At 28.1% G+C, this 13846-nt stretch overlaps 3 protein-coding genes across 3 annotated transcripts; 1 reads left to right on the forward strand and 2 right to left on the reverse strand.

The window, feature by feature from the left end:
- The first annotated feature begins 3485 nt into the window (after positions 1 to 3485).
- Positions 3486 to 5791, forward strand: ND-30 (NADH:ubiquinone oxidoreductase core subunit S3). Its single transcript, XM_011506251.1, has 5 exons — positions 3486 to 3700; positions 3764 to 3832; positions 4366 to 4613; positions 4699 to 4944; positions 5614 to 5791. Exons 1-5 carry the CDS (start codon positions 3631 to 3633, stop codon positions 5761 to 5763), a joined length of 783 nt encoding a protein of 260 aa, XP_011504553.1. The 5' UTR covers positions 3486 to 3630; the 3' UTR covers positions 5764 to 5791.
- A 723-nt stretch (positions 5792 to 6514) lies between these two features.
- Positions 6515 to 7405, reverse strand: RpL12 (ribosomal protein L12). The gene is made up of 3 exons (XM_011506252.1): positions 7229 to 7405; positions 7069 to 7142; positions 6515 to 6938 (listed from the first exon to the last, which is right to left on the reverse strand). Exons 1-3 carry the CDS (start codon positions 7263 to 7265, stop codon positions 6552 to 6554), a joined length of 498 nt encoding a protein of 165 aa, XP_011504554.1. The 5' UTR covers positions 7266 to 7405; the 3' UTR covers positions 6515 to 6551.
- Positions 7406 to 10169: 2764 nt separating this feature from the next.
- l(1)G0320 (signal sequence receptor subunit 1 l(1)G0320) lies at positions 10170 to 12516 on the reverse strand. The gene is made up of 5 exons (XM_011506253.1): positions 12247 to 12516; positions 11418 to 11597; positions 11044 to 11303; positions 10554 to 10818; positions 10170 to 10482 (listed from the first exon to the last, which is right to left on the reverse strand). The coding sequence occupies exons 1-5, from the start codon at positions 12308 to 12310 to the stop codon at positions 10409 to 10411; spliced, it is 843 nt and encodes a 280-aa protein (XP_011504555.1). The 5' UTR covers positions 12311 to 12516; the 3' UTR covers positions 10170 to 10408.
- Positions 12517 to 13846: the final 1330 nt, after the last annotated feature.

The raw sequence follows: 13846 nt of genomic DNA on the forward strand, positions 1-13846 counted from the left end.
GTGTTATTTAAAGTACTACAACTATATTTTGCAAAATTATATATTATACTGTTTATATATATATATATATATATATATGTTTTATAATAATATGTGTTACGATATACATCTATAATTGTAAGGACTATCTTTTAATAATGTATACAAATTTTTAGAAAATATATTTGGATTGCTCAATTTTATAAGACAGAATTTTTTTATTTCAATTTCTTAAAAGTTGTAGATTGATATTTACGGTAAAACTTCATAAAATGAATAAATTTATAAGGGAAGTTATATATATATATATATATATATATATATATATATATATATATATATATATTATTTGAATAACATATATAGCGCGCACAATTAGGATAACATTTATTGCGAACAATTTTTTGAAACAAATTGAACTTGTATGCTGCGTAGTGGTGAATTTATACATAATAAATCGATGTTTTGTTTAACTTCTTATCAAGTCATGTAGAGTTTCAAATGAATGAATGGAACTGTGGATCAATGGCCACAAAAATATCTTATTTTTTCTGAAAAGACGTATTTTCAAAATACTTCCATCTAGAAATACTTGGTATTTATAAAATAGTATTTGAGAAACATAAAATTTCTTAAGTATATAACAATTATTCTCTATATACAATATTACAATTAAAACATATTAATACTTTTATGCAACATTAACTATTGGAAATATATACATAGTATATAAAGAATATAACATAATAATGGTAGATAAATTTAGTAAAGTAGAATTATATCTTATAATAGTTCTACGATATTTCACATGTATTTGTAAAGATTATTAATTGGAATGATAAAATAGATTAGCTTAATTTATATCGGAACATATGCTTTATTCTCAAAAAGTGAATTATTACCAGAATCTTCTAAATAAAAAATAATTTATCAAACACATTTAAAATACCACTAATTATTAAAAATAGTTTTTTTACTTTTGAATTAAAAAGAAGATTTGCAAAACCTTTAAAAAATTTTGGTATATTTTTGTGTTTGTATAATATTAATTAAATTTAAATTAAAATTAAATTAAAAAAAAAATTAAAAAAATTATTTCATATATTTATTTATATATTGCAGCTAAAATGACAATATTAAATGTAACTATTATTTAAATTATGTTACATGCAAAAAGTAAAGCATATATGCGCAAGTGCATGAATGATACTATTTATTTAAGTACCATTAATATTTTTAAAATTTTAAATGACACTATTATTAGTAATAATAAGTAGAATTTATTATTTTCACATTTCATGCCATAATTTTAAAACAGTAATGTTTATCACGATATTAATTGAATATTTTAAAAAGATATCATTCTTAAATTAACATACCTTAACGTAACTATACTAATAAACGATAAGTAAACAAATATAAATATACCTCATTATGTAAAAGGGTTGAGAGCAATATGGTGTATATATATATATATATATATATAGGGAATATTTAATATGATAAATTTTACTCATAAATATTTTATAATAGGGACTTTAAATATTGTTTTCCAAAAAAATTTCATACTAGAAGTCCATAGCCAAAATTTTATTTAAATAATCTTTTTAATATTATCAATAAATTGCCAATTAAATTATTGAAAAAAAAAAAATGAACACTGTATAATGGAGCGAGTATTAAGGTTCGAATAGTTTTTAATACATATACTGATTAGAGTTTTTTTTTTTTTTAAATAGCCTGTTATATTAAATTAATTTGTGTAAATTATCGCAAGGCTAACATTTTGTTGCGTATATCTTATTAATCATACTTACAATTTGGAATTCCCATTAAATTATTATTTTGAAGAAGAAAAAAAAGAAAGAAGAAGCTTATATTTAATAAAAATATTACGTTGACTTAATGTATCCTAAAAGTATATGAAAATCATAAATTATAATTTAAATATAAGGAATAATTAATGTCATTCTAATGCTAACATGGTACTTTAAACTGTCTTTAAATCCTTAAAACGTTGCTTGTAATTTATTTGCGCTTGTACATATCGTTAAAACCTTTATATTTTATTGAATGGCCAAAGTTCACATGAATTTTTGCCACTTTGCCTTAAATATTTACGAAAGCATACGAAAAATCTTGAAAATCCGAAAATGAAATTTTCTTATTAAATTTGCAAGAATATAGAGCGACATCTTGCAGATCGCAACTGCAGCCATCGCATTAGCGCACGAAGCACGACGAATAAAAATTGGTAGTTCACGAGGGTATGGATAGGTACGTACGTGGGTTGTTCGTTCGTACATGCAACGTGTGATGGAAAGACATAAACTTACCATTGGTGGTAAACGACAACGGTGACATCTCAATCGGTTCACAGATCTTGATAAGAATATTTACTGTAAATTGAAAGGAAAATTATGAGTGGATTATGTTTGCGTTGTTTTGTTTAAATTTTATTTCATGCTTGATAATTTTTCGCAATAACAATACAATAAAAAATTAATTAACTTATCATTAAGGAATTTAACGACCAGACATTAGGCTGTCTTTAAACATTTGATTAAGAGATATTTTTCAGTAATTGTCAATGTTTGAAGAAGCTATTGAAGATAAGCACATACAATACTCACACACAATATCCATTTGCAAATGCATTTTATGAGTAATATGTTAAAATTCGTAATTGATTAACATATTATAACAATTAGCATATCGAAAATAGATGCTCAATGAAATAAGTAATTGGTAAAGCATAGATTTTAGAAACAATTCAATTCATTTATTTTAAAAAGACAATCTAATTCCCTGAATTTTTGGTTAGCTCACGAATTCCACCTGCATAGTATGCATGCATGCATGTGTATTTTCTAACCTTACAATTGTTGCAATTAATAATTAATTAATTCTTGATAATTGTTGCTGCTGATTCTTTTGAAAATATTTAGAAAATCTATGGCTCTCGTTAAGATAACACAAGCATATCGACAATGTCGGGCAAATATTATTAAATCACGCAATGTAATTCATCGACACTAAAATACTTACGTCTTTTTATGTTTGTTAATTAAATAATTCTCAAAGTTTTTTTTTTTTTACAGTGATTAGTCTTAAAATTACTTCAAAATCATTATATCACTCAATAGCACCCCGTTAACAATATCGATAATTCACAGTCGTTAAACCAACGTTCATATAACTATGTTAATTCTAAATCGCCTATTAACTATAAAAAATGGTTTGCGTTCACAAAATAGTTAAAACAATCGTCGAGGTTATGATTAAGCCTAAAGTTTTCTTTATTTATTTTCACACTAGTGATCAGCAAATTTGCAAAAAGTGATGATTTGCGCGATTATTTATATAATAAATGGCATTCTTACTAAAATCAAATCAATCTCATAATTTGAAGAAATTTCAAGCCGTACAAATAAAATGATGGCGCGTAAAATGTTCGAAAGGGCGCGCATGTGCTTAGCGTATATATTTTCTCACCGCTCGAAACAGGCAAACTGTTATGGATTGTTGCAGGGCGAATGAGCGAGAAGGAGTGTAAGGAGCGTATGAGACATTATCCTTCCTCAATTTAAACGGCTGTGTTGTTATTTTTGTATATTTTAATTGTCGTGCTTTGTGAGTGAGTGAGGCAACATGGCTTCTAGATTGAAAAACATTTTTACGACATTTAGGCAATTTTCACGTATTCAATTACAATCACAACGTAAAAAACTGAAATTAATTTTAATTCAATTTTAAATCATTATATAATGATATAATGTTTTAGGTTATATTTGTAATTCGTCTATTTTGAGAAATGCAGAGAATAATATTAACGAATCGAAGGAATCGTCAAGTGAGCAAATAATAATCAACTCCTTTTATATTTTTGTTTTTTTTCTTTCGTGTGCCTGTAGACATTTATACGCAGGACAATTGAATTAACAATGATTTTTTTTATCATTCAATGATCCTATGACAATTAATCTTTACAACGGATACATATTTTAAATTAATTGTCATCATACTTTTACAATAATAAATAATTTTATTTAAAATTATTTTATATAAAAATGTCTGCATAAATTCGTGTTGGAAATTTTTAATTTAATTTTGAAGTCCATTTAAATAGTAATATATATTTATATACATATATTACATGTATATTGAATCATGAAGATATTAATAATTGTTTTCAATTGTTTACTAAAAACTTATGAACTATAACAGATATAGAGAAGTACATCATTTAATTACTTATTTTTCAAATTATTTCATTGTCCTTTTCCTATCGTATTTATTAGTATTCTAGGTTTATCTTGTACTTTGTATTATAAAATTCATCGTCAAAATAATTAATATGTTCATTAATTTTTATTATAATTTTAGTTATGTTCCGGAAGGTAGATCCCAAAAAGGTTGAGAAATTAACAAAATTGGGAAATTACATATCTAGTTGTTTACCAAAGTACGTAGAGCAAGTGCAGATAGTATGTCGTGATGAATTGGAAGTAATGATTGTACCAGAGGGAGTTTTACCTGTTTTAAGCTTTATGAAATTAAATCACTACACACAGTTCCGATCGTTATCAGATATAACTGCCATGGACGTTCCAAGTAGACAATACAGATTTGAAGTATGATATTACAACTTTTCTTTAAATTTGTATTAGTAAATTGAATGATATATTATTTTAATTTATTTCGAATTAATTGTAACAGATTATTTACAATCTCCTTTCGCTTAATCATAATAACCGAATTCGTATCAAAACGTATACAGATGAATTAACTCCGATTGATTCTATTTGCGAACTATATATTGCTGCTAACTGGTATGAACGAGAAGTATGGGATATGTTTGGTGTGTACTTTAGCAATCACCCTGACTTGAGAAGGATCCTTACAGATTATGGATTTGAAGGTCATCCATTGAGGAAAGATTTTCCACTTACTGGATATTTTGAGGTATTTACTTTCATCCAAAATATTTAAATATTTTATTAGTTAATTCAATTAATTCGTAACTCTTAGATGTTGTATTTCATAGAATTAATAGTCGTAAAAATGCAATTCAGTATATGTATTAAATTAAGTACTTTCATGAACATGATGGTGATGTTATATTTTCTTTTTACCTATACAACAAATTTTATTTTAAAATTTACTAAAACTAAAGTATTATAATTTAAAATAATTTATTTCTCGACGAATTTCAAAACTATTTCATATATTCTAAATAAGTAAATTGAACATTTTTTCCAATTACGCATATTTGAAGGGATAACAAATTTTTTATTTAAAAATATTTGATCAACTACTGTCACATATTAATTATTTTTAACATAAAAATAGTGAAAACTATAATATAAATAAATACAAAAATACTTAATAAGAAATTGTTACATTTAAACAAAAGTATATTATCACGAGAGATAGATTATATATGTGCAGTGATGTGTGAATTGTAAGCAAAAAGTTTAGATATTTGAAATAAAATAAATTAAAATTTTTTAAAATTCTTACAAAACTATACTAATGATATTATTCGAGATACTTCATTTAAATCCTTACTTTTAGTAACTTTTGCCAGTGATTTCTTTATTAATATTTATTTTATTTTATTTTATTCTATAGTTGCGATATGATGATGCTAGAAGACGAATTATTCATGAGCCTCTTGAATTAAGTCAAGAATTTAGAAAATTCGAATTGTCCTCACCATGGGAACAATTCCCAAATTTTAGATCATCGAATAATAAAGAAGAACCCGTAAAAAATGAATAAATTATTCATAAATTAAAATTTTTATAATGTATTATTAAATGATTAAATAAATATTAAATTTTAATATAGAAATTGCACAAATGTTACATAATATTGGCTTTCACTTACTTATATTAAAAAAGGGCATTAAAAATTAAACATATTGTTTTACATATTCAAATTAGTTGGAATTGCATTGAGTTCAGTGATACAACGAAGGTACTACAAATAAATATAAATTGAAAATTTTTTAAAAATATTTATTATCACAATTGTAGATAATCTGAAATAATATAGAAATTCTAGAATTAGATGATATATACAAAATAAAATGTATTTAAATATATAAATACAAATATAAAATTCAATAAAATAATGGATATTAAGATATTGAAAGTGATTTTTTATTGAGATTTACTCCTCAAAGGCATAAAGTGCTTGTAGACTGATATTAAATCAGAACTAGTCAAGTGGATGGGATGCCAACCCCTACCAAGAGTCAAAGGCTCTCCCTTTCAATTACTTTATAGATAAAAGTAAAATAGAAGAACGTATGAGTATTTATTAGTAAAAAATATTGGTTATTCTTGCTATTTTAATAACGCATAACTCATTTGTTTTTGTTATTAAGTTGTTATTTTATAATTTGATTTCAGCAATTGTTTAATAATGTGTATCAATAATTAATTTTTTAATAAATATTTTTGAGTTTATGTTAATATGTAAATTGACAAATGGACATATAAAGAATTTGACTCTTAATTTAATCGACAATTAAAAGAATGAGCCACAGACCCTGAACAAACCATTTATTCCTCTGGTACTTTGTATTCTCCATTATCCACTCCTTCAATGACATCGTGAGGTGGTCTACCTTCAACTGTACATCCCACGGATTGAGCGGTACCAAGAATTTCTTTTACAGTACCGCTAAGTTTGCGTGACATAGATCGAGGCCTCATTGCACGGGCGATAGATAAGATCTCATCGAACGATAAGTTACCGCTATGCTTAATATTTTTAACTTTCTTGCGATCTCTAGGAGGCTCCTTAAGAGCTTTGATAATAAGCGACGCACCAGATGGTACAACGGATATCGTGGCTTGCCTATTTTGAATTGTGAGTTGTACAGTAATTTTCAAGCCCTTCCAGTCGCTCGTTGCTTTAGCAATATCATCTCCCACTTTCTTAGGCGACTACAAAATTCAAATAAAATCATGATTTAATTCGCAAGTGCACTTAATAATGCAATAATGTAAATTGGGAAATCAATACGATAAGTATAAATTATATCTACAATGAAATCATAAATTCATCATTACTTACAAGACCAAGTGGACCAATTTTCGGGGCAAGAGAAGATGTAGCTCCGACCTCACCTCCGACACATCGAAGAAACACTATAAAATCAAAGACAAGTTGAAACGTAAGTGGTGACACTTTAAAATGCACAATGAAGATAACTTTAAAGAAATATATAAAAGACCTTTCTTGACTTCGCTAGGATCGAATTTGGGAGGCATATTATTATTCTTACAAGTCAACTAATATTAAAGAAATTCGGATGTCCCTCGATTATAATTCAATAACCTCGACACCGGCCAACTCACATGCGAAGAAAGGCTGATAATTTTTTTACAGCCATACACCAGAGATTACGAGGTTCATAGAATCGACAGTGATTGCCGATTGTGAGCTCTTGCGATTGCTGAAAACAGATTCGAATGAACATATCTGTAAGCTATAGCCTCTAGCGGCCAAACGAGTAAATTAAAAGCTACACACTCCTTTGGCTTCCATAATAGATAAGAAGAGAGAGTTTAGAGTAAAAATCCGTATTTCACGAGTATTATGAAAATGCGCCAGATTTCAAATTCAAAAGTATTTCTATACAAGTAGTTTATTGTGCTAGAGTCAGTAGGTTTGATGGAATGGTTATTCGAAAAGATCGAACGCCACAGTCGTTTAAATTAACAATTTGTATAATCAGGGAAGATCTTACGGCAGATATGTACCTGATTTTATTCCTTTATTGCCAGACATTAATCTGTTAACGTATTGATAGTTAATGATAGATATTCTTTTTAGCTATCATCATAAGATAGATTTCGTTAATTGCATAATTATATTTGAAATCCGGTGATTATTTAAATTCAATTTTAGCTATAACAATAATTTTATGTAGCTTTCTGGATTTAATTTTTTTAATTTTCTGGACAAGAACTATTGGTAAAGCCAAATCGTTGATTGTTTCTCATAATCCGTGCAGCATTGCGTTAGGAATTAGAGATTTACAGTTCGGCGAAATTAAAGTAACTTTAACCGATCGGACCAGATGTGCGCCTAATATTCGTATATTTCTATACGATTCTAGTATAATTATATAATTATATAATTATATAGTTATATAATTATATAGAAGTACAAGGGCTTTTACGAGGCTTGTGTTAGATTTTATCGTATCTTGATAAAGTAAATTTTAGTACCTCGAATGAATTAAATAAGTAATATTTTAATCGATGCAAGAAAAGCAAAATATTACTAATATGAACAGAAAAAAGAGAGACGAATAAAGAATAACCAAGCTGATGTAAAATTCTATAAAATTTACATAATATTGCGCAAAATATATTTTATTATTAAACTGAATATTTGTTGAAAATTTGTTGTGAAAATATTAAAATGTTAAATTTTCTTCCCCCATTTCGATCTCTATTTCCATTCTTCCAAATCTAACATACTTGAATCTTTCTAATAGCCAATAATATCAATGTCATACTTTTATATATTTTATTATTAAAAATTCGTATTTGTATCCATGTACATATATTACGACATAAAAATAGTTCTTTATAATTAATTAATTCTTGTATTAATTAAATCTACGACATCAGAATCGATATAAATTTTCAATTTTCAAAAATCATTGTATAAATATTTATTTGAATTTAAGAAAAGACATTGTAAAAATTAGTTTATTCATTCTTAAGGATGATTATATATATTTTTATATTTCTAGATAATAATAAGCCACTCGCACATTAAAAAACTATTAATAAATATCGTTAAAAGAGGATAGTTTAACTTATAGTAAAAATTTTTAACTACAAATAATACGAATAAATGTTAAGTAGTAAACGGTTATTTATAAGCGCATAAAAGTTGTAAAAAAAAAAAAAGAAAGAAAAAAAAAAGACAAAGTAATACATATTCTGTATTTATTGTTTAAATGCTAATACGGCAATTATTTATTGTAATGATTAAGGTAAGTATATTTCTTGAAAAATACTTTAATAAATTTTATTTGTATAAATGTTTTTAATGAATGAAAAAAATAATAAAATGAGAATGTGCATTTATAATCTGCATTTTTAAAATATTCTGTTTAGTGAGAGCATTTGTGCTTTCACTATTAGAACATGGTAACTACATTACTTATTAGTATGTACATTTTTTTTTTATATACGATTATGTGTATAACATATATCGATAGTCGGTAAAAACCACAATATATATTATATAAAATGTAAAAAATGCATTTAGTTGAAATAAGATGGTAATTTTTATAAATTTTGTATGTATAGTGAACGAATTGTATCAGAATTAAGGTCATATTATTATTATATAATACCCATATCGGAATCAAATACACTTTTATGATTAACTAAAAGATACACTAAAAATAAACTTTTATGATTAACTAAAAGATACACTAAAAATAAATTCACGCTGAACATTATCTACATTTAGTTTTATTTGATTTTGGCGTTAATAAAATAATGTTTTAAGATGATTACCTAATGCGGCATTTAATTGGATACGACGACCACAAACGATTAACAAATGTCATGTTGGAGTAATTATTCCTGACCGCGTGGCACGCAATTGTTGATGCGCATACGCCGTATGCATCTCTAAATGTCGTCTTTAATTTTCTTATTTTTCTATGCAAATGAAACATTTTTTCAAATTTGACACATTTATAGAACAATAAATTTGGCTTTATTATAGTTATAAAAACATTTTATTTTTCTTATGAAAGAACAATAAGATTACAAACGTTTAAAAAAACGTATGAGAGAAAGTAATAATTAAACTTCTTGGCAGTCAAAATATTTACAAATTGTTTGTAATTGTATACAAATGTATACATATATATATAAACTTATTAATTGAAACCAATGAGACCCATTTATATTTTCTATTAATTTTAATAATAATTATTATTGGATAACTATCGGATGTTTATTTTATTGCCACTGAATTATAAGATAGATTAAGCATTTGCACAAAATTTTAAAAAGTTACTAAGGACCTTTCGTTTTCTGTCCTTCTTATTTTGCAATGACATTACAATGCAAATATAGATTTCAGAGTATCAATAGTAAATTTTATTTATTATAATAAAAAAAAAAAGAAACACCATAAACGTTGTACTTCATCTTTAATAATAAATCTTTATATTACCTAAGTAAAAAAGTTTGTTCACAATTAACGCACTTTGTTGCATAATTCAATAAATAGAACACTGCAACACAGGAATCGCAAAGATTTCATTTTGCATTTAAGTAAATTCTCATATATTTTAATTACAAATGACGTATTGTACGTCCTATCATTTCCCTCCTTTCTGTTTTAAATTAATCATAAATAATTTCCATTACATTCAGTCGTCGGAGCCGATGGATCTTTTAACTTTCCTTTGTTTTGGACTTTGTTTAGGTGTTTTTGGAGATTTATCTGTAAAAGAATGATCGAATTGATAAATTATATTTTTCATTATAATATCTAAGCGATAAATAGTAGCTTACTGATCATATTTAGAGTCTCTTTGGGAATCCAGTTATAATCAACGTTATTGGGATTCACGGTTCCTAGTTCGATAGTTGCTTTGCGAGTGGTGGAGCGAGACTTTCTTCCAAATGATGATAAAAGCTGCTGTCCACCGACAAGAGTCAAAATGACACAAGCTGCCAAAAATATATATAAGAAAACAGTTTCACCGTCAAGACCTTCGTCCAGCTCAATAATTTGCACAGTCTCGTTAAATACAGCTTCGTTAAATGATAATCCATTCTGTAAAATATCGATAAAAAATTATATACTCCCATAAAATAATATATAACCTTTAATATGTATTCCATGCGTATTATCACATTTACATGTACGTATATGTATTTCTTTTCTTTTCTCATCGATTAATTTGAAATACATTTTGAATTGATTTTTTATTTATAATTTAGAATAAGCTTTGTATTTAATTTTGAGGGCAATGTAACGTAGAAATAAATGATTACTTACGGCGTCCCTGTAATTCAAGTTTATATTAAGACCAAAAGGTCTTCCAGCAAAGGAGTCAGATGGAATGAACGAATATGCTAACGTAGCTTCGTGATTTGGTTTGACAACTTTGTTGTAAGCGATCGTTGAAAAATTTTGAATATAAAAATTGAAGTCCATTGGATAACGAAACGAAGTGTTGACTGTTTCGATAATATAGTCGACTTCAGCCTTATTTGTGAATCCAATTAAAAATTCAACAAGTTTGCCAGCTGGTAATTCTACAAGAAAGTCAAAATGTTTGATTTCTCACAATATAATTTTATATTTTATCATATCTATTTAAGTTTAAGCGCTTGTGATGAACTAATTACATTAGTTAAAAGAATATTTACCAAGAGTTGACAGTGGATTGTGAATTGGTTCAGTAAAGAGAATCGAGGTAATTACATCTTTAGAAGCTGTTACTATCTCATCTTCGGCTTCTTCATCGGTAACTATACTATTTTCTTCTCCTTCCACATCAACGATATCATCGTTATCATCTTCTTGAGCCGATACAACTGGTATACTTCCTGATAATACAGAAAAATCTTATCAGTTGAAGCTAAATAATTTTATTTTCCTGGCTTATTACTTAGTTCGCTATTACAATCTGTACGAGAAAAAAATAAAATAAAGTTTTGATAGGCTACTGCCGTACTACATGCTTCTTAATCAAAACTTAATAAAAAATTGAATCAAAACCTCTCACGCTTCTAATATAATTTTACTTAAAACCGTGGAGAAGTAACAATCCACATCGAGCAGGAGACAAAAATATTCTAAACCATAGTTATAATAAAATAAATAATGATCTTAGCGATAACCTAATGGAAAAATGTCATAAATTGTTAAAGAATGTCAATATTAAAGTCCATTATCAATCGACTGCCTGGCTATTCTCATCAGTGTCGACCTCTAAATCTCAAGAGCCTCGGGAATAAAGAACAGTTTCATACATCAAATTCAAACCAAAATGAAGGATGCAGCATTACGCTCACGTGTCACTACGATCGTCAACTCTTCCCGATCGAGTTTCGTTATATCCGTTTAATCTTTCGGTACATCCGATCGCGTCGCATGTCTGCCCCAACTCCGATTCATCAAATACATCGGCAGGTTAAAAAATAGATAAAAGCACGAGTCATTGGCTTGACATCTGGTCAAAGTGTTTCGACTCACCTGGGCTCATCGTCAGGATAACAGCCGGTAGGGCAACGAGCAGCAGTAACGGTAAGTTCCTCATTCTCGTCGACTTTCGATACCTTCGGCTACAGCTACGGAGAAGCCCTCGGCCTTCCTGGCACTATTCCCTCCTCCTGGCAAAGGAGAAATTACAAAACAAACGTGGAAAGGAGAGGATATGGACCACGAGCGCTTGCTGGTTAACCGCTACGTCGCTAAGCGAAGGCCTACTTGCGCATGTTGCTATAGTATGCCACCAGACAGAGCTAAAGCCAATGCCAAGTCGTCAAGTGTCTCTCTCCGTCTCTCTCTCTCTCTATCTCTATCTATCTCTCTCTCTCTCTCTCTATCTCTCTCTCTCTCTATCTATCTATCTATCTATCTCTCTCGCTTATGTTTAACGCCTTTCCGGGAGTAGAGGGCAGAGCCCGGGCTCTTATAGCTTGAAGTGAGCGCTCAATTATTCGATATTCTGGATGCAAGTAGTGGTGAGTGGTCATCGTTCGTGGATCGTTGCCGATGGTACAGTTGGATGGTACAGTAGAATTGTCGTTGCCGCGATGGATTTGGTGGTTTGACGAAGCCGAGCGCGCAGAAAGAGGAGGGACAATTATTTCATAAGGATTAGTTTGTTGATTGGTTGCGTTTGGGCAGACCAGCGTGGAAAAACGTCGCATCGGGCGTTCATTTTGCCTTTCGCTCTTTCTTACAATTTCTAATCCCTTCTTAATCATTGTTCTTTGCCAAGTGCTAATGAAGTTGGGAGGGGCAGGATTTGTTCTAAACGTGCCATGTGCATATAGATAAAGTGGCACGAGCTATATTTGTCATCTGTATAAATTTATCCTTCGATTTAATTATACACCCTCGGATTTTATTTGTAATATTTGTAGTCTGTGGGGAGCGGACGTTCGATTCTATTTTATACAATAGTTTGTCATTTATTACATTCCCAGTGCTGGATTACTTTTCTCGCCTTACGTCTTGCTATGCGTCTTGCATATTTACAAAAATTTAATCAGCAGCCCTATGCTGCAGTAACGTACTCGTTATCCCGTATTTTAACGGAAGTTAGAACAATTTAATCATTAGAGTACTCGACAGCCACAAATAGATATAATCGATGAAAATGCCTAGCTAATTAAGATATTCGATGCAATACGATTTCATTGTCATTTCATTAATTCTCTGATATTTCATGCTTATGTGTGCACACAGACATTATAATTATAATTATTTATATATGATTTAAAGTTTATTTAACAATAGGCCAATTTATTAATATCGAATAAATACAATAGTGAAAGTTTATAAGGAAAAGCTTATTGGAACATCATGTATCTTGTTATCTTGCATTTAATCATTATTGCGCTCATCGAGATAAGTAAGGGGCTATAAAATTTGTTTATAAAATTATATTTTCAAATTGACAAATACTTTTGATGATGTCTAAAGTGAAAGAAGCGAAAACAAAACGATGCAAATAATTATTTCTTTCGATGTTGGGGCAGAATTGTTCATTGACCAAAGCTTTAAACGTAACATTTCAAATAATAGCTAAACATTTTTTTCCTTACAATGATATTTTGTAAATAAA

The sequence above is a fragment of the Ceratosolen solmsi genome, unplaced genomic scaffold (genome assembly GCF_000503995.2).
Source record: "Ceratosolen solmsi marchali unplaced genomic scaffold, CerSol_1.0 scaffold7, whole genome shotgun sequence".
Taxonomy (NCBI): Eukaryota; Metazoa; Arthropoda; class Insecta; order Hymenoptera; family Agaonidae; genus Ceratosolen; species Ceratosolen solmsi.